The 20,802-nt window shown below is 45.9% G+C and overlaps 1 protein-coding gene and 1 long non-coding RNA gene across 8 annotated transcripts in view; both read left to right on the top strand.

Annotated features, from left to right (window-relative positions):
• Positions 1 to 20,802, top strand: part of rnf44 (ring finger protein 44) — a 36,509-nt gene that overhangs the window by 12,870 nt on the left and 2,837 nt on the right. For all 6 annotated transcript variants that reach the window (XM_052517988.1, XM_052517993.1, XM_052517992.1 and 3 more), the window contains exons 5-9: positions 1,146 to 1,322; positions 2,468 to 2,635; positions 8,018 to 8,127; positions 11,516 to 11,603; positions 16,187 to 16,308. In XM_052517988.1, the coding sequence (XP_052373948.1) occupies positions 1,146 to 1,322; positions 2,468 to 2,635; positions 8,018 to 8,127; positions 11,516 to 11,603; positions 16,187 to 16,308 (665 nt within the window). The remainder of the gene's footprint in view (positions 1 to 1,145; positions 1,323 to 2,467; positions 2,636 to 8,017; positions 8,128 to 11,515; positions 11,604 to 16,186; positions 16,309 to 20,802) is intronic.
• Positions 9,264 to 11,397, top strand: LOC127929743 (uncharacterized). Of its 2 annotated transcripts, none has more exons than XR_008135975.1 (3): positions 9,264 to 9,493; positions 10,488 to 11,171; positions 11,286 to 11,397. It is a non-coding gene; the product is annotated as an uncharacterized LOC127929743 (long non-coding RNA). The 2 variants fall into 2 exon arrangements; XR_008135976.1 differs by lacking the exon at positions 11,286 to 11,397 and having other exon boundaries at positions 10,488 to 10,677; positions 10,716 to 11,256.

Raw genomic sequence — 20,802 nt, forward strand, 5'->3', positions numbered from 1 at the left:
CGACACACCACCATACCACTACACCACCATACCACACACACCGCCATACCACTACCGACACACCACCATACCACTACCGACACACCGCCATACCACTACCGACACACCGCCATACCACTACCGACACACCGCCATACCACTACCGACACACCACTACCACCGACACACCACACCGCCATACCACTACCGACACACCGCCATACCACTACCGCCATACCACTACCACACCGCCATACCACTACCGACACACACCATACCACTACCGACCACACCACCATACCACTACCGACACACACCACCACTACGCACACCATACCACTACCGACACACACCACCATACCACTACCGACACACCACCATACCACTACCGACACACCACCATACCACTACCGACACACCGCCATACCACTACCGACACACCACCATACCACTACCGACACACCACCATACCACTACCGACACACCACCATACCACTACCGACACACCACCATACCACTACCGACACACCACCATACCACTACCGACACACCGACACACCACTACCGACACACCGCCATACCACTACCGACACACCACCATACCACTACCGACACACCGCCATACCACCACCATACCACCGCCATACCCCTACCGACACACCACCATACCCCTACCGACACACCACCATACCACTACCACCATACCACTACCGACACACCACCATACCACTACCGACATACCACCATACCACTACCGACACACCACCATACCACTACCGACATACCACCATACCACTACCGACACACCACCATACCACTTCAGTTGTGTTCACTGTCGAATGTAGCACCACTACCAACACTGCTTATTTTTTAAGCTGTTTAGCAGTATGATATTTGCTAATATTCTTGACATCATTGCATCTGAGCTATGGACATATTTCACTCTTGTTCGTGTAGCGTAAGAATTGTCCGTGGTTGGCTGGTAATACCCCTCGATTATAGATGGCTTTTAATCCATCGATTGTATTATTTGTATACTGTTTTGATTTATGTAGAATTGGTTTCTTGAGGTACGGCCCTGCCGGTCTTGTTCTGTATGGTTAACCTCCGTTCGTTATGACAACAGTGTGTTCTGTCTGGGGTTTTTTTCTTCTCTATTTTTCTAGCTCATCCAAGCCTGTACAATGCAGCATTTGCCAGTGTCTTACCAAGCTTTCCCACCCCTGATCTCCAGCGAACATTTTATATTGCACCCCAACCCCCCGGGGCCACCACCCCACCAGCCTCCTCACCTTACTCCTCTCAGCCAGTTCCTCCCTCTCCAGAGGCAGCACCCACGCATGGTGAGTACCTCCGTCGGAGTCCCAAATGGCTCCTTACACCCTACATAGTGCACTACTTTAGACCAGAGCCCTATTCCCTATATAGTGCACTACTTTAGACCAGGACCCTATTCCCTACATAGTGCACTACTTTAGACCAGAGCCCTATTCCCTATATAGTGCACTACTTTAGACCAGAGCCATTTTCCCTATATAGTGCATTACTTTAGACCAGAGCCCTATTCCCTATATAGTGCACTACATTAGACCAGAGCCCTATTCCCTATATAGTGCACTACTTTAGACCAGAGCCCTATTCCCTACATAGTGCACTACTTTAGACCAGAGCCCTATTCCCTATATAGTGCACTACTTTAGACCAGAGCCCTATTCCCTACATAGTGCACTACTTTAGTCCAGGGCCCTATGTGGGGTACAGAGATGTGGTAGTCATCATGAACACAGTGAGTCCATGCAACTTTGTGTGACTCGTTAAGACATTTACTCCTGAACTTATTTAAACTGGCCATAACAAGACTCAAGACATTTCAGCTTTTCATTTGTAATTATTATGATTTTTGTATTCTTAAAAACATAATTCCACATTTTATGGTTTTATTGTGTGTAGACCAGTGACACAAAATCTCAATTTTAATAAATGTTTAATTCTGTCTGGGGAAAAAGTCAAAGGGGGTTTGAATACTTTCTGAAGGCACTGTGTATGTCCATTACAATATATAATAATACATACTTTATATCAGGTTGTAGATGTTCAAGAGTGGCCTGGAGAGTTTTTCAACCTTAACCTCCCGGAGGTTGTAGTTTGCCTGATGTAGGGAATGGAGTGGCAAGTAGTAGGATGGAATCATGTCCGTTACGAATAACATCGGAATAACGTTCTGCGTACGCCTCGTCATCCACACACACACAGTAGTTGATCCACATAAATAAAACAAAAAGTGATTCGTCGCCTCGGATTTAGTTAGAATGTGTTAACCCAATATTATTATTCCTTTCGGTGGTACTTTCTGTCTGTATTTCGTGTATAGTAGTTGAGCCACATTTTAATTAAAAAGGAACGAGTAAGAGTTAGAATGTGTATATAAAACCCATCACTGACTGTTTTAGTTCTCTCTCTCTCACTCCCTCCTTTTCCCCTCGGACAGCCTCTCCAGAGGGTAGAGAATGAAGTGGACCTCAGGGGGGACCAGCATCCATTAGGAACGTTCTCTTACCCTGCCTCGAGCCTCCACCACCCACCAGCGATGCCTCCCTCTGTCCCCCTCCAGTACCTCCCTCAGGAGCCTCTGCACCAAGAGATGCCCTTCCCAGTGGTAAGACTTTACCTCCAACCTGCCCTCCCCAGTGGTAAGACTTTACCTCAACCTGCCCTCCCCCAGTGGTAAGACTGTACCTCAACCTGCCCTCCCCAGTGGTAAGATTTTACCTCAACCTGCCCTCCCCCAGTGGTAAGACTGTACCTCAACCTGCCCTCCCCAGTGGTAAGACTTTACCTCAACCTGCCCTCCCCAGTGGTAAGACTTTACCTCAACCTGCCCTCCCCAGTGGTAAGACTTTACCTCAACCTGCCCTCCCCAGTGGTAAGACTTTACCTCAACCTGCCCTCCCCAGTGGTAAGACTTTACCTCAACCTGCCCTCCCCAGTGGTAAGACTTTACCTCAACCTGCCCTCCCCAGTGGTAAGACTTTACCTCAACCTGCCCTCCCCAGTGGTAAGACTTTACCTCAACCTGCCCTCCCCAGTGGTAAGACTTTACCTCCCACCTGCCCTCCCCAGTGGTAAGACTTTACCTCAACCTGCCCTCCCCAGTGGTAAGACTTTACCTCCCACCTGCCCTCCCCCAGTGGTAAGACTTATAAAACCGAGCACACAGCTACAGCTATGCAATCTCCATAGACAAACATTGACAGTAGAATGACCTCACTGAAGAGCTCAGTGACTTTCAACGTGTCATCGTTACCTTTCCAACAAGTCAGTTTGTCAAATATCTTCCCTGATAGAGCTTCCCCGGGTCAACTGTAAGTGCTGTTATTGTTAAGTGGAAATGTCTAGGAGAAACAACAGCTCAGACACAAAGTTGTAGGCCACACAAGCTCGCAAAACCCAATAATTGTTCGTCAGGAGCTTAATGAAATGGGTTTCCATGGCAGAGCAGCTGCACACAAGCCTAAGATTCCCATGTGCAATGCCAAGCGTCGGCTGGAGTGGTGTAAAGCTCTGGAGCGGTGAAAATGCTTTATCTGGAGTGATGAATCACCATCTGGCAGTCCATCTGGCAGTCCATCTGGCAGTCCAATGGACAGATCTGGGTTTGGTGGATGCCAGGAGAACGCTACCTCCCCAATGCATAGTGCCAACTGTAATGTTTGGTGGACGAGGAATAATGGTCTGTGGCTGTTTTTCATGGTTCGGGCCCCTTAGTTCCAGTGAAGGGAAATCTTAACGCTACAGCAAACAATGACATTCTAGATGATTCTGTGCTTCCAACTTTGTGGCAACAGTTTGGGGAAGGCCCTTTTCTGTTTCAGCATGACAATGCCCCCGTGCACAAAGCGAGGTCCATACAGAAATGGTTTGTCGAGATCGGTGTGGAAGAACTTGTGGAAGAACTTGACTGACCTGCACTAAGCCCTGACCTCAACCCCATCAAGCTTCTTTGGGATGAATTGGAACTCATCAACCCAACCTCAGTGCCCGACCTCACTAGTGCAGTAAAGGGGGGACCAACTCCATATTAATGCCCATGAATGAGATGTGGGGCGAGCAGTAGTGTATGTGGGACGCTGGGCTGAAGGGAGTTGTAGTTTTCATTAAGCAAATATTCAACCGACCCGCATAAACGTGGGAATGAACTACGATGACCGTAATCCATTGCGGCATTTTTTTTTTTCAGGCTCCGAGACGGATCGGAGAGTAAGAGGTGAAGCAAGAGGTTTCACTCTCACCAAAATCAGTCCGAATAAGCCCAATGCGGTACTATGGGCTTATTTTGGGACAACGACTCCCATTGTTAAGGCATAGACATGAGCATCTCGTCATTGTATACAGATCTCCGGAGGGATAAACTTTTAGGCCTGCTATGTTAGGTTGGATACACACGGGACCGTATAAGAGAGAGGAATGTACACAACACAATGACGAGAGGGGCAGAGACAGTTGGTCCTGGATGGTCCTGTAGCTCAGTTGGTAGAGCATGGCGCTTGTAACGCCAGGGTAGTGGGTTCGATCCCCGGGACCACCCATACGTAGAATGTATGCACACATGACTGTAAGTCGCTTTGGATAAAAGCGTCTGCTAAATGGCATATATTATTATTATTATATTACAGTTCATGAAAGTGTACCTTATCTACTTTGAAGAACTAGTGAAAGGATTTTAGTCAGCCAGCTCTGCAGTAGGCAGAATAGAATGACTGAAGACATTTGTCCGGCTGACTTCTTCTACTGAGCAGAGATGAGGTGATCCCCTTTTTAAGGAATGAAAAATAAGTCATAAAATAAAAACAAAGTTGTATACACAACTGAAATATATATACAGTGCCGTGCGAAAGTATTCGGCCCCCTTGAACTTTGCGACCTTTTGCCACATTTCAGGCTTCAAACATAAAGATGTAAAACTGTATTTTTTTGTGAAGAATCAACAACAAGTGGGACACGATCATGAAGTGGAACAACATTTATTGGATATTTAAAACTTTTTTAACGAATCAAAAACTGAAAAATTGGGCGTGCAAAATTATTCAGCCCCCTTAAGTTAATACTTTGTAGCGCCACCTTACAGCTGTAAGTCGCTTGGGGTATGTCTCTATCAGTTTTGCACATCGAGAGACTGACATTTTTTCCCATTCCTCCTTGCAAAACAGCTCGAGCTCAGTGAGGTTGGATGGAGAGCATATGTGAACAGCAGTTTTCAGTTCTTTCCACAGATTCTCGATTGGATTCAGGTCTGGACTTTGACTTGGCCATTCTAACACCTGGAAATGTTTATTTTTGAACCATTCCATTATAGATTTTGCTTTATGTTTTGGATCATTGTCTTGTTGGAAGACAAATCTCCGTCCCAGTCTCAGGTCTTTTGCAGACTCGATCAGGTTTTCTTCCAGAATGGTCCTGTATTTGGCTCCATCCATCTTCCCATCAATTTTAACCATCTTCCCTGTCCCTGCTGAAGAAAAGCAGGCCCAAACCATGATGCTGCCACCACCATGTTTGACAGTGGGGATGGTGTGTTCAGGGTGATGAGCTGTGTTGCTTTTACGCCAAACATAACGTTTTGCATTGTTGCCAAAAAGTTCAATTTTGGTTTCATCTGACCAGAGCACCTTCTTCCACATGTTTGGTATGTCTCCCAGGTGGCTTGTGGCAGACTTTAAACAACACTTTTTATGGATATCTTTAAGAAATGGCTTTCTTCTTGCCACTCTTCCATAAAGGCCAGATTTGTGCAATATACGACTGATGTTGTCCTATGGACAGAGTCTCCCACCTCAGCTGTAGATCTCTGCAGTTCATCCAGAGTGATCATGGGCCTCTTGGCTGCATCTCTGATCAGTCTTCTCCTTGTATGAGCTGAAAATTTAGAGGGACGGCCAGGTCTTGGTAGATTTGCAGTGGTCTGATACTCCTTCCATTTCAATATTATCGCTTTGCACAGTGCTCCTTGGGATGTTTAAAGCTTGGGAAATCTTTTTGTATCCAAATCCGGCTTTAAACTTCTTCACAACAGTATCTCGGACCTGCCTGGTGTGTTCCTTGTTCTTCATGATGCTCTCTGCACTTTTAACGGACCTCTGAGACTATCACAGTGCAGGTGCATTTATACGGAGACTTGATTACACACAGGTGGATTGTATTTATCATCATTAGTCATTTAGGTCAACATTGGATCATTCAGAGATCCTCATTGAACTTCTGGAGAGAGTTTGCTGCACTGAAAGTAAAGGGGCTGAATAATTTTGCACGCCCAATTTTGCAGTTTTTGATTTGTTAAAAAAAGTTTGAAATATCCAATAAATGTTGTTCCACTTCATGATTGTGTCCCACTTGTTGTTGATTCTTCACAAAAAAATACAGTTTTATATCTTTATGTTTGAAGCCTGAAATGTGGCAAAAGGTCGCAAAGTTCAAGGGGGCCGAATACTTTCGAAAAGGCACTGTATATATGTTCCTATTTTCTATTGATGTTGACAGAGACTATGGAATATTTGAAATGTTTTGGCAATTGAATGTTCACTGTTTTTTGACTTTGGAATTTCCATTTTTAAAAAGCTTTAAAATCATTGTAACATCTTTTATTTCATAATACATTTCATGTTGAAAAATAACAATCAAAATTGACTAGTATATGTACCCCTTTTCGTCAGCGAGAAATGATCTTAAAAAGATAATTTTACTGTAGCAGTGTTGCACAGATCCATACGCCGTTTGTGCCTAACGTTGCCAAACTACACTTCCTCCCCAGTTAGCTTACACACAGGTGTTGGGAGCACTCTAGGTGGCTAATTAGCACAGGTGTTGGGAGCACGCGAGATGGCTAATTAGCACAGGTGTTGAGAGCACGCTAGATGGCTAATTAGCACAGGTGTTGGGAGCACGCTAGATGGCTAATTAGCACAGGTGTTGGGAGCACGCTAGATGGCTAATTAGCACAGGTGTTGGGAGCACGCTAGATGGCTAATTAGCACAGGTGTTGGGAGCACGCTAGATGGCTAATTAGCACAGGTGTTGGGAGCACGCTAGATGGCTAATTAGCACAGGTGTTGGGAGCACGCTAGGTGGCTAATTAGCACAGGTGGCCGCTTCTGTCTTCCGTAAACAAGCGCTGTAACCTGTTGATATGGCCGTGTGGGAACAATAACCCTATAAAGATGTGTAGTACATTGTTTAAAATTAAAATAAACATTGGGTTGATGTGAAAGCTACGTTTCCAAAATCGTATTGCAAGCAATGAGTTTCAACGTTCAGAATAAACGTCTGGGATCTTAATTAAACAAAACTCCCCTGGCTAGAAGATACTATCGTCAATAGGCTCTAAAGGTCACTAGCCTCTAGGAATGGGTTAACCCTTTACTGTGGTAAGACCTCATGTCTTCACTATACACAGTTAGCGAAACATAGAGCTATCTAGCCATAATCCTTTACTGTGGTAGGACTCTAAACCAGCTCAGCCTGACCCTTCCCAGTGGTCAGACTCTAAACCAGCTCAGCCTGACCCTTCCTAGTGGTCAGACTCTAAACCAGCTCAGCCTGACCTTTCATTTAACCAGCTCAGCCTGACCCTTCCCAGTGGTCAGACTCTAACCAGCTCAGCCTGACCCTTCCCAGTGGTCAGACTCTAACCAGCTCAGCCTGGCCCTTCCCAGTGGTCAGACTCTAACCAGCTCAGCCTGGCCCTTCCTAGTGGTCAGACTCTAACCAGCTCAGCCTGGCCCTTCCCAGTGGTCAGACTCTAACCAGCTCAGCCTGGCCCTTCCCAGTGGTCAGACTCTAACCAGCTCAGCCTGGCCCTTCCCAGTGGTCAGACTCTAACCAGCTCAGCCTGGCCCTTCCCAGTGGTCAGACTCTAGATTGTAGAACTAGCTAAATCAACAGAGCTGGTGTAATTACCATTGGAAGTGACTGGTTATTTAAATAGTTCACCACCACCATGTTATTTACAGCTATATATGTGTCTCTCTCTCTCTCTCCTCTTCAGCCATACCCCCACATGCTGCCACGACGTGTCAGTGGTCACAGGTACCGGTTACAGCAGCCCCTGCCGCCGCCGCCACCACCCTACTACCCAGGCTTCCTGCCCTACTTCCTGTGAGTATGGAATAAAAAAAATAACATAATGATACACATAGGCTTTTCATTGACTCGAAAGTCATTCAGGACTTACAATCATACCACCACTTCAACGTGAGGTGTGTACTGAGTGAGGTGTGTACTGAGTGAGGTGTGTACTGAGTGAGGTGTGTACTGAGTGAGGTGTGTACTGAGTGAGGTGTGTACTGAGTGAGGTGTGTACTGAGTGAGGTGTGTACTGAGTGAGGTGTGTACTGAGTGAGGTGTGTACTGAGTGAGGTGTGTACTGAGTGAGGTGTGTACTGAGTGAGGTGTGTACTGAGTGAGGTGTGTACTGAGTGAGGTGTGTACTGAGTGAGGTGTGTACTGAGTGAGGTGTGTACACTCAGATAAGTTGTACAACAGTGGAATATTTGGTGGAATCCACATCCCAAGTGTCATGTCCCCATTTGGTCTGGGCCCCCCTCCCCCCCCCCCCCCCCCCCCAACCCCTCTTTTACTCTGCTGCTACTCTCTGTTCATCATATATGCATAGTCACTTTAACCATATCTACATGTACATACTACCTCAATCAGCCTGACTAACCACACTGTCTGTATATAGCCTCTCTACTGTATATAGCCTCTCTCCTGTATATAGCCTCTCTCCTGTATATAGCCTCTCTACTGTATATAGCCTCTCTACTGTATATAGCCTCTCTCCTGTATATAGCCTCTCTCCTGTATATAGCCTCTCTCCTGTATATAGCCTCTCTACTGTATATAGCCTCTCTACTGTATATAGCCTCTCTACTGTATATAGCCTCTCTACTGTATATAGCCTCTCTACTGTATATAGCCTCTCTACTGTATATAGCCTCTACTGTATATAGCATCTCTACTGTATATAGCCTCTCTACTGTATATAGCATCTCTACTGTATATAGCATCTCTACTGTATATAGCCTCTCTACTGTATATAACCTCTCTACTGTATATAGCCTCTACTGTATATAGCCTCTACTGTTTATAGCCTCTCTACTGTATATAGCCCCTCTACTGTATATAGCCTCTCTACTGTATATAGCCTCTACTGTATATAGCATCTCTACTGTATATAGCCCCTCTACTGTATATAACCTCTCTACTGTATGTAGCCTCTCTACTGTATATAGCCTCTCTACTGTATGTAGCCTCTCTACTGTATATAGCCTCTCTACTGTATGTAGCCTGTCTTTTTACTGTTGTTTTATTTCCTACCTGTTGTTCACCTAACACCTTTTTTTTTTACTATTGGTTAGAGCCTGTCAGTAAGCATTTCACTGTAAGGTCTACTACACCTGTTGTATTCAGTATTTCACTGTGAGGTCTACTACACCTGTTGTATTCAGTATTTCACTGTGAGGTCTACTACACCTGTTGTATTCAGCATTTCACTGTAAGGTCTACTACACCTGTTGTATTCAGCATTTCACTGTAAGATCTACTACACCTGTTGTATTCAGCATTTCACTGTAAGGTCTACTACACCTGTTGTATTCAGCATTTCACTGTAAGATCTACTACACCTGTTGTATTCAGCATTTCACTGTGAGGTCTACTACACCTGTTGTATTCAGCATTTCACAGTGAGGTCTACTACACCTGTTGTATTCAGCATTTCACTGTAAGATCTACTACACCTGTTGTATTCAGCATTTCACTGTGAGGTCTACTACACCTGTTGTATTCAGCATTTCACTGTGAGGTCTACTATACCTGTTGTATTCAGCATTTCACTGTGAGGTCTACTACACCTGTTGTATTCAGCATTTCACTGTGACCTGTTGGTCTACTACACCTGTTGTATTCAGCATTTCACTGTAAGGTCTACTACACCTGTTGTATTCAGCATTTCACTGTAAGGTCTACTACACCTGTTGTATTCAGCATTTCACTGTAAGGTCTACTACACCTGTTGTATTCAGCATTTCACTGTAAGATCTACTACACCTGTTGTATTCAGCATTTCACTGTAAGGTCTACTACACCTGTTGTATTCAGCATTTCACTGTAAGATCTACTACACCTGTTGTATTCAGCATTTCACTGTGAGGTCTACTACACCTGTTGTATTCAGCATTTCACAGTGAGGTCTACTACACCTGTTGTATTCAGCATTTCACTGTAAGGTCTACTACACCTGTTGTATTCAGCATTTCACTGTAAGATCTACTACACCTGTTGTATTCAGCATTTCACTGTGAGGTCTACTACACCTGTTGTATTCAGCATTTCACTGTGAGGTCTACTATACCTGTTGTATTCAGCATTTCACTGTAAGGTCTACTACACCTGTTGTATTCAGCATTTCACTGTAAGGTCTACTACACCTGTTGTATTCAGCATTTCACTGTAAGGTCTACTACACCTGTTGTATTCAGCATTTCACTGTGAGGTCTACTACACCTGTTGTATTCAGTATTTCACTGTGAGGTCTACTACACCTGTTGTATTCAGCATTTCACTGTGAGGTCTACTACACCTGTTGTATTCAGCATTTCACTGTGAGGTCTACTACACCTGTTGTATTCAGTATTTCACTGTGAGGTCTACTACACCTGTTGTATTCAGCATTTCACTGTGAGGTCTACTACACCTGTTGTATTCAGCATTTCACTGTGAGGTCTACTACACCTGTTGTATTCAGTATTTCACTGTGAGGTCTACTACACCTGTTGTATTCAGCATTTCACTGTAAGGTCTACTACACCTGTTGTATTCAGCATTTCACTCTGAGGTCTACTACACCTGTTGTATTCAGCATTTCACTGTGAGGTCTACTACACCTGTTGTATTCAGCATTTCACTGTAAGGTCTACTACACCTGTTGTATTCAGCATTTCACTGTGAGGTCTACTACACCTGTTGTATTCGGCATTTCACTGTAAGGTCTACTACACCTGTTGTATTCAGCATTTCACTGTGAGGTCTACTACACCTGTTGTATTCGGCATTTCACTGTAAGGTCTACTACACCTGTTGTATTCAGCATTTCACTGTAAGGTCTACTACACCTGTTGTATTCGGCATTTCACTGTGAGGTCTACTACACCTGTTGTATTCAGCATTTCACTGTGAGGTCTACTACACCTGTTGTATTCAGCATTTCACTGTGAGGTCTGCTACACCTGTTGTATTCGGCATTTCACTGTAAGGTCTACTACACCTGTTGTATTCAGCATTTCACTGTGAGGTCTACTACACCTGTTGTATTCGGCATTTCACTGTAAGGTCTACTACACCTGTTGTATTCAGCATTTCACTGTGAGGTCTACTACACCTGTTGTTTTCGGCATTTCACTGTGAGGTCTACTACACCTGTTGTTTTCGGCGCAGGTGACAAATCAACTTTGATTTGATATGTGACTGTTCTGTCTCTGTGCAGGTCGATGCTTCCTGTGCCTCCCACAGCAGTGGGACCAGCCATCAGTCTGGACCTGGATGTAGATGACGTGGAGATGGAGAACTATGAGGTGAGAGGACCAATCAATCCACTTAGAAAACACACTGTGGTTTTCTTTCTGTGTATTTTTGTGTTTGTATCAGGGCCAGTTGTTTTGGATGTTTGTTTTTTTTGTTAGTTTAGGGGGAGGTAGTTGACCAGTATATCCAGCATTATCCACTAGATTTGCTGCAGGTAGAAAATCCTTGGAAATTGTCTTTATCTATATATATTTACAGTGGGGCAAAAAAAGTATTTAGTCAGCCACCAATTGTGCAAGTCCTCCCACTTAAAAAGATGAGAGAGGCCTGTAATTTTCATCATAGGTACACTTCAACTATGACAGACAAAATGACAACAGAAAATCACATTGTAGGATTTTTAATGAATTTATTTGCAAATTATGGTGGAAAATAAGTATTTAAGCCAGGAGAGGCGTAGCTCTACAAATCTTAATGGTAAAAAGACTATTATTTGGCAGAGAATAGTATTTGTAGTTCAGTGATTCTATACCTCACTTGGCTCAATCTGATCCTCTCCAACAGAAGTTGTAATTTTAAAAATGGGTCAAATATGGGCAGTTTAAGGGGATCCCCCCACCAAGCACTCACTCACAACATTATTTAATTGGTTAAATCAAATCAAATCAAAGAATACAACAGGTGCAGTAGACCTTACAGTGAAATGCTGAATACAACAGGTGTAGTAGACCTTACAGTGAAATGCTGAATACAACAGGTGTAGTAGACCTCACAGTGAAATGCTGAATACAACAGGTGTAGTAGACCTTACAGTGAAATGCTGAATACAACAGGTGTAGTAGACCTTACAGTGAAATGCTGAATACAACAGGTGTAGTAGACCTTACAGTGAAATGCTGAATACAACAGGTGTAGTAGACCTTACAGTGAAATGCTGAATACAACAGGTGTAGTAGACCTCACAGTGAAATGCTGAATACATCAGGTATTGTAGACCTCACAGTGAAATGATGAATACAACAGGTGTAGTAGACCTTACAGTGAAATGCTGAATACAACAGGTGTAGTAGACCTTACAGTGAAATGCTGAATACAACAGGTGTAGTAGACCTCACAGTGAAATGCTGAATACATCAGGTGTAGTAGACCTCACAGTGAAATGCTGAATACAACAGGTGTCGTAGACCTCACAGTGAAATGCTGAATACAACAGGTGTAGTGGACCTTACAGTGAAATGCTGAATACAACAGGTGTAGTAGATACAGTGAAATGCTGAACAGGTGTAGTAGACCTTACAGTGAAATGCTGAATACAACAGGTGTAGTAGACCTCACAGTGAAATGCTGAATACAACAGGTGTAGTAGACCTCACAGTGAAATACTGAATACAACAGGTGTAGTAGACCTTACAGTGAAATGCTGAATACAACAGGTGTAGTAGACCTCACAGTGAAATGCTGAATACAACAGGTGTAGTAGACCTCACAGTGAAATGCTTACTTACAGGCTCTAACCAATAGTGAAAAAAAGGTTTTAGGTGAACAACAGGTAGGAAATAAAACAACAGTAAAAAGACAGGCTACATACAGTAGAGAGGCTATATACGGTAGAGAGGCTATATACAGTAGAGAGGCTATATACAGTAGAGAGGCTACATACAGTAGAGAGGCTATATACAGTAGAGAGGTTATATACAGTAGAGAGGCTATATACAGTAGAGAGGCTATATACAGTAGAGAGGTTATATACAGTAGAGAGGCTACATACAGTAGAGGGGCTATATACAGTTGAGAGGCTATATACGGTTGAGAGGCTATATACGGTTTAGAGGCTACATACGGTTTAGAGGCTATATACAGTAGAGAGGCTATATACAGTAGAGAGGCTACATACAGTAGAGAGGCTATATACAGTAGAGAGGCTATATACAGTAGAGGGGCTATATACAGTAGAGAGGCTATATACAGTAGAGGGGCTATATACAGTAGAGGGGCTATATACAGTTGAGAGGCTATATACGGTAGAGAGGCTATATACAGTAGAGAGGCTATATACAGTAGAGAGGCTATATACAGTAGAGAGGCTATATACAGTAGAGAGAGGCTATATACAGTAGAGGCTACATACAGTAGAGGGGCTATATACAGTTAGAGAGGCTATATACAGTTGAGAGGCTACATACAGTAGAGAGGCTATATACAGAAGAGAGGCTATATACAGTAGAGAGGCTATATACAGTAGAGAGGCTATATATACAGTAGAGGGCTATATACAGTAGAGGCTATATACAGTAGAGAGGCTACATACAGTAGAGGGGCTATATACAGTTGAGAGGCTATATACGGTAGAGAGGCTACATACAGTTGAGAGGCTATATACAGTAGAGAGGCTATATACAGTAGAGAGGCTATATACAGTAGAGAGGCTATATACAGTAGAGAGGCTATATACAGGAGAGAGGCTATATACAGTAGAGAGGCTATATACAGTAGAGAGGCTATATACAGTAGAGAGGCTATATACAGTAGAGGCTATATACAGTAGAGAGGCTATATACAGTAGAGGCTATATACAGTAGAGAGGCTACATACAGTAGAGAGGCTATATACAGTAGAGAGGCCATATACAGTAGAGGCCATATACAGTAGAGGCCATATACAGTAGAGGCCATATACAGTAGAGGCCTATATACAGGCCATATACAGTAGAGGCTATATACAGTAGAGGCTATATACAGTAGAGAGGCTATATACAGTAGAGAGGCTATATACAGTAGAGAGGCTATATACAGTAGAGGCTATATACAGTAGAGGCTATATACAGTAGAGGGGCTACATACAGTAGAGGGGCTACATACAGTAGAGGGGCTACATACAGTAGAGGGGCTACATACAGTAGAGGGGCTACATACAGTAGAGGGGCTATATACAGTAGAGAGGCTATATACAGTAGAGAGGCTATATACAGTAGAGAGGCTATATACAGTAGAAGGCTATATACAGTAGAGGGTTATATACAGTAGAGGGCTATATACAGTAGAGAGGCTATATACAGTAGAGAGGCTATATACAGTAGAGGCTACATACAGTAGTGAGGCTACATAGGCTACATACAGTAGAGAGGCTACATACAGTAGAGGCTACATACAGTAGAGAGGCTACATACAGTAGGCTAGTATACAGTAGAGGGCTATATACAGTAGAGGTTATATACAGTAGAGAGGCTATATACAGTAGAGAGGCTATATACAGTAGAGAGGCTACATACAGTAGAGAGGCTACATACAGTAGAGGCTACATACAGTAGAGGGGCTATATACAGTAGAGAGGCTATATACAGTAGAGAGGCTATATACAGTAGAGAGGCTATATACAGTAGAGAGGTTATTTACAGTAGAGAGGTTATTTACAGTAGAGAGGTTATATACAGTAGAGGCTATATACAGTAGTGAGGCTACATACAGTAGAAGCTACATACAGTAGAGAGGCTACATACAGTAGAGGCGACATACAGTAGAGATGCGACATACAGTAGAGATGCGACATACAGTAGAGGCTACATACAGTAGAGGCTACATACAGTAGAGGCTACATACAGTAGAGAGGCTACATACAGTAGAGGGGCTATATACAGTAGAGAGGCTATATACAGTAGTGAGGCTATATACAGTAGTGAGGCTACATACAGTAGAGGCTACATACAGTAGAGGCTACATACAGTAGAGGCTACATACAGTAGAGAGGCTATATACAGTAGAGAGGCTATATACAGTAGAGGCTATATACAGTAGAGGTTATACAGTAGAGAGGCTATATACAGTAGAGAGGCTATATAGAGAGGCATATACAGTAGAGGCTATATACAGTAGAGAGGCTATATACAGTAGAGAGGCTATATACAGTAGAGGGGCTATATACAGTAGAGAGGCTATATACAGTAGAGGGCTATATACAGTAGAGGGGCTATATACAGTAGAGGGCTATATACAGTAGAGAGGCTATATACAGTAGAGAGGCTATATACAGTAGAGAGGCTATATACAGTAGAGGCTATATACAGTAGAGGGCTACATACAGTAGAGAGGCTACATACAGTAGAGAGGCTATATACAGTAGGAGAGGCTATATACAGTAGAGAGGCTATATACAGTAGAGAGGCTACATACAGTAGAGAGGCTACATACAGTAGAGAGGCTATATACAGTAGAGGGGCTACATACAGTAGAGGGGCTACATACAGTAGAGGCTATATACAGTAGAGAGGCTACATACAGTAGAGGCTACATACAGTAGAGGGCTACATACAGTAGAGGGGCTATAAACAGTAGAGAGGCTACATACAGTAGAGGCTATATACAGTAGAGAGGCTACATACAGTAGAGGCTACATACAGTAGAGGCTACATACAGTAGAGGGGCTACATACAGTAGAGGCTACATACAGTAGAGGCTACATACAGTAGAGGCTATATACAGACACCGGTTGGTCAGGATGATTACAGACAAATTGTGTCAATTCAAGCCCATTTCCTAGGATCATTTCCAAACCTAGTGGATAATGCTGGAAAATACTGGTCAATAAAAAAAATGAACCAAAACAACTGTCCCTGAATATGTCTCTCACACCCCCTCAGGCATTACTGAACCTGGCCGAAAGGCTGGGAGAGGCTAAACCACGAGGAATCGCCAAGGCAGACATCGAACAGCTTCCATCCTACAGGTTCAACCTCGACAACCATCAATCTGAACAAACGCTGTGAGATAATCTTCTATTCTCTTATTTCACTCAGCCATCTAACTGGCTGGCTGGTTGAATAGGGCTGGGCGATATACCGTATTTGACTATATACCGGTATTAATGCTCGGACCAGTTTGGGTTTTTAACTTACACCAAGCCCTGCCCCCCTCTCACACAAAGCCCTGCCACTTCTCACACCAAGCCCTGCCCCCTCTCACACCAAGCCCTGCCACTTCTCACACCAAGCCCTGACACTTCTCACACAAAGCCCTGCCCCCTCTCTCACCAAGCCCTGCCCCCTCTCACACCAAGCCCTGCCCCCTCTCACACAAAGCCCTGCCACTTCTCACACCAAGCCCTGCCCCCTCTCACACCAAGCCCTGCCACTTCTCACACCAAGCCCTGCCCTCTCACACCAAGCCCTGCCCCCTCTCACACAAAGCCCTGCCACTTCTCACACCCAGCCCTGCCACCATCTCTCACCAAGCCCTGCCACTTCATCTCACCAAGCCCTGCCACTTCTCACACCAAGCCCTGCCACTTCTCACACCAAGCCCTGCCCCCTTCTCACACCAAGCCCTGCCACTTCTCACACCCAGCCCTGCCCCCTTCTCACACCAAGCCCTGCCCCCTTCTCACACCAAGCCCTGCCACTTCTCACCCACTCAGCCCTGCCCCCTTCTCACACCAAGCCCTGCCCCCTTCTCACACCAAGCCCTGCCCCCTTCTCACACCAAGCCCTGCCACTTCTCACACCCAGCCCTGCCACATCTCACACCAAGCCCTGCCACTTCTCACACCCAGCCCTGCCCCCTTCTCACACCAAGCCCTGCCCCCTTCTCACACCAAGCCCTGCCACTTCTCACACCAAGCCCTGCCACTTCTCACACCAAGCCCTGCCACTTCTCACACCCAGCCCTGCCCCCTCTCACACCCAGCCCTGCCCCCTCTCACACCAAGCCCTGCCACTTCTCACACCAAGCCCTGCCACTTCTCACACCAAGCCCTGCCACTTCTCACACCAAGCCCTGCCACTTCTCACACCAAGCCCTGCCACTTCTCACACCAAGCCCTGCCACTTCTCACACCAAGCCCTGCCACATCTCACACCCAGCCCTGCCACATCTCACACCCAGCCCTGCCACATCTCACACCCAGCCCTGCCACATCTCACACCCAGCCCTGCCACATCTCACACCAAGCCCTGCCACTTCTCACACCCAGCCCTGCCACATCTCACACCCAGCCCTGCCACATCTCACACCCAGCCCTGCCACATCTCACACCCAGCCCTGCCACATCTCACACCCAGCCCTGCCACATCTCACACCCAGCCCTGCCACATCTCACACCCAGCCCTGCCACTTCTCACACCAAGTCCTGCCACTTCTCACACCAAGCCCTGCCACTTCTCACACCAAGCCCTGCCACTTCTCACACCAAGCCCTGCCACTTCTCACACCAAGTCCTGCCACTTCTCACACCAAGCCCTGCCACTTCTCACACCAAGCCCTGCCACTTCTCACACCAAGCCCTGCCACTTCTCACACCAAGCCCTGCCACTTCTCACACCAAGCCCTGCCACTTCTCACACCCAGCCCTGCCACATCTCACACCCAGCCCTGCCACATCTCACACCCAGCCCTGCCACTTCTCACACCCAGCCCTGCCACATCTCACACCCAGCCCTGCCACATCTCACACCAAGCCCGCCCCCCTCTCACACCACGCCCCGCCCATCTCGCACACCACGCCCCGCCCATCAAATCAAATCAAATCAAATTGATTTATATAGCCCTTCGTACATCAGCTGATATCTCAAAGTGCTGTACAGAAACCCAGCCTAAAACCCCAAACAGCAAACAATGCAGGTGTAAAAGCACGGTGGCTAGGAAAAACTCCCTAGAAAGGCCAAAACCTAGGAAGAAACCTAGAGAGGAACCGGGCTATGTGGGGTGGCCAGTCCTCTTCTGGCTGTGCCGGGTGGAGATTATAACAGAACGTGGCCAAGATGTTCAAATGTTCATAAATGACCAGCATGGTTGAATAATAACAAGGCAGAACAGTTGAAACTGGAGCAGCAGCACAGTCAGGTGGACTGGGGACAGCAAGGAGCCATCATGTCAGGTAGTCCTGGGGCACGGTCCTAGGGCTCAGGTCCTCCGAGAGAGAGAAAGAAAGAGAGAATTAGAGAGAGCATATGTGGGGTGGCCAGTCCTCTTCTGGCTGTGCCGGGTGGAGATTATAACAGAACGTGGCCAGATGTTCAAATGTTCATAAATGACCAGCATGGTTGAATAATAGTAAGGCAGAACAGTTGAAACTGGAGCAGCAGCATGGCCAGGTGGACTGGGGACAGCAAGGAGTCATCATGTCAGGTAGTCCTGGGACATGGTCCTAGGGCCCAGGCCAGTTGAAACTGGAGCAGCAGCATGGCCAGGTGGACTGGGGACAGCAAGGAGTCATCATGTCAGGTAGTCCTGGGGCATGGTCCTAGGGCTCAGGTCCTCCGAGAGAGAGAAAGAAAGAGAGAAGGAGAGAATTAGAGAACGCACACTTAGATTCACACAGGACACCGAATAGGACAGGAGAAGTACTCCAGATATAACAAGTACTCCAGATATAGTACTCCAGCCCATCTCTCACACCACGCCCTGGCGCCTGTCACTCAAGGAGTGAGCAGTTACTAGACCACGGAGTCACTTAGTTGCTGTTCAGTCTGCACAGTCAGATGGATGCTGCTTTCTACAAACGTTCTATAATGACACTATTAGTTTGTATCTGTCTGCTAGTTTATCTTTTCTAAACAAGTTGGCGCTGTGGAGAAATTGTACACTGAACAAAAATATAAACACAAGATGTAAAATGTTGGTCCCATGTTTCATGAGCTGACATAAAAGATCCCAGAAATGTTCTGTACACACACAGGGAAAAAAATAAAACGTTTTTCTCTCAAATTGTAAACAAATTTGCTTACATCCCTGTTACTGAGTATTTGTCCTTTGCCAAGATAATCCATCCAATAAAAGGCCACTCTAAAATATGTTTTGTCACACGACACGATGCCAAAGATATCGTAAGTTTTGAGGGAGGGGGCAAATTAAATCACATTTTATTAGTCACATGCGCCGATTACAACGCTTACCGTGAAATGCTTACATACGAACCCCCTAACCAACAATGCAGTTTAATAAAATACATAAAAGAATTAGAGATAAAAGTAACAAGTAATTAAAGAGCAGCAATAAAAATAACTATATACATGCTGAGACTGGACACCTGATGAAACTGAGGAGTATTTCTGTCTTTAATAAAGCCATTTTGTGGGAAAAACTTATTTTGATTGGCTGGGCCTAGCTCTCCAGTGGGTGGGCCTAGCTCTCCAGTGGGTGGGCCTAGCTCTCCAGTGGGTGGGCCTAGCTCTCCAGTGGGTGGGCCTAGCTCTCCAGTGGGTGGGCCTAGCTCTCCAGTGGCTGGGCCTAGCTCTCCAGTGGGTGGGCCTAGCTCTCCAGTGGCTGGGCCTAGCTCTCCAGTGGGTGGGCCTAGCTCTCCAGTGGGTGGGCCTAGCTCTCCAGTGGGTGGGCCTAGCTCTCCAGTGGCTGGGCCTAGCTCTCCAGTGGCTGGACCTAGCTCTCCAGTGGCTGGGCCTAGCTCTCCAGTGGGTGGGCCTAGCTCTCCAGTGGGTGGGCCTAGCTCTCCAGTGGGTGGGCCTAGCTCTCCAGTGGGTGGGCCTAGCTCTCCAGTGGGTGGGCCTAGCTCTCCAGTGGGTGGGCCTAGCTCTCCAGTGGCTGGGCCTAGCTCTCCAGTGGGTGGGCCTAGCTCTCCAGTGGGTGGGCCTAGCTCTCCAGTGGCTGGGCCTAGCTCTCCAGTGGCTGGGCCTAGCTCTCCAGTGGCTGGGCCTAGCTCTCCAGTGGCTGGGCCTAGCTCTCCAGTGGCTGGGCCTAGCTCTCCAGTGGCTGGGCCTAGCTCTCCAGTGGCTGGGCCTAGCTCTCCAGTGGCTGGGCCTAGCTCTCCAGTGGCTGGGCCTAGCTCTCCAGTGGGTGGGCCTGGCTCCCCAGTTGGTGGGCCTAGCTCTCCAGTGGCTGGGCCTAGCTCTCCAGTGGGTGGGCCTATACCCTCCCAGGCCCTCCCATGGCTGTGCCCCTGCCCAGTCATGTGAAATCTGTGGATTTAGGGCCCAATGAATTTATTTCAATTGACTGATTTCCTTTATATGAACATTTAACTCGATTAAAATCATTGAAATTGTTGCGTTTTATATTTTTGTTCAGGAAACTCGCTCGTTTGCCTCGCTTCCTTTCATGGAAAAGAATGTGCCAGGCCAGCGAGTTAACATTAGCATGCTAGCAGCTAGCATTAGCATGCTACACGTGGACCTTCCATCCTGGGGGCCTCCCGAGTGGCACAGCGGTCTTACGTGCTGACCAGAGGTTGAAAAGCATTAAACATTTATGGCAATTTATCTAGCTTGCTTTTGCTAGATAATTTATCCTGGGATATAAACATTGGGGA

This window comes from Oncorhynchus keta, chromosome 4 (assembly GCF_023373465.1).
Source record: "Oncorhynchus keta strain PuntledgeMale-10-30-2019 chromosome 4, Oket_V2, whole genome shotgun sequence".
In the NCBI taxonomy this organism is placed as follows: Eukaryota; Metazoa; Chordata; class Actinopteri; order Salmoniformes; family Salmonidae; genus Oncorhynchus; species Oncorhynchus keta.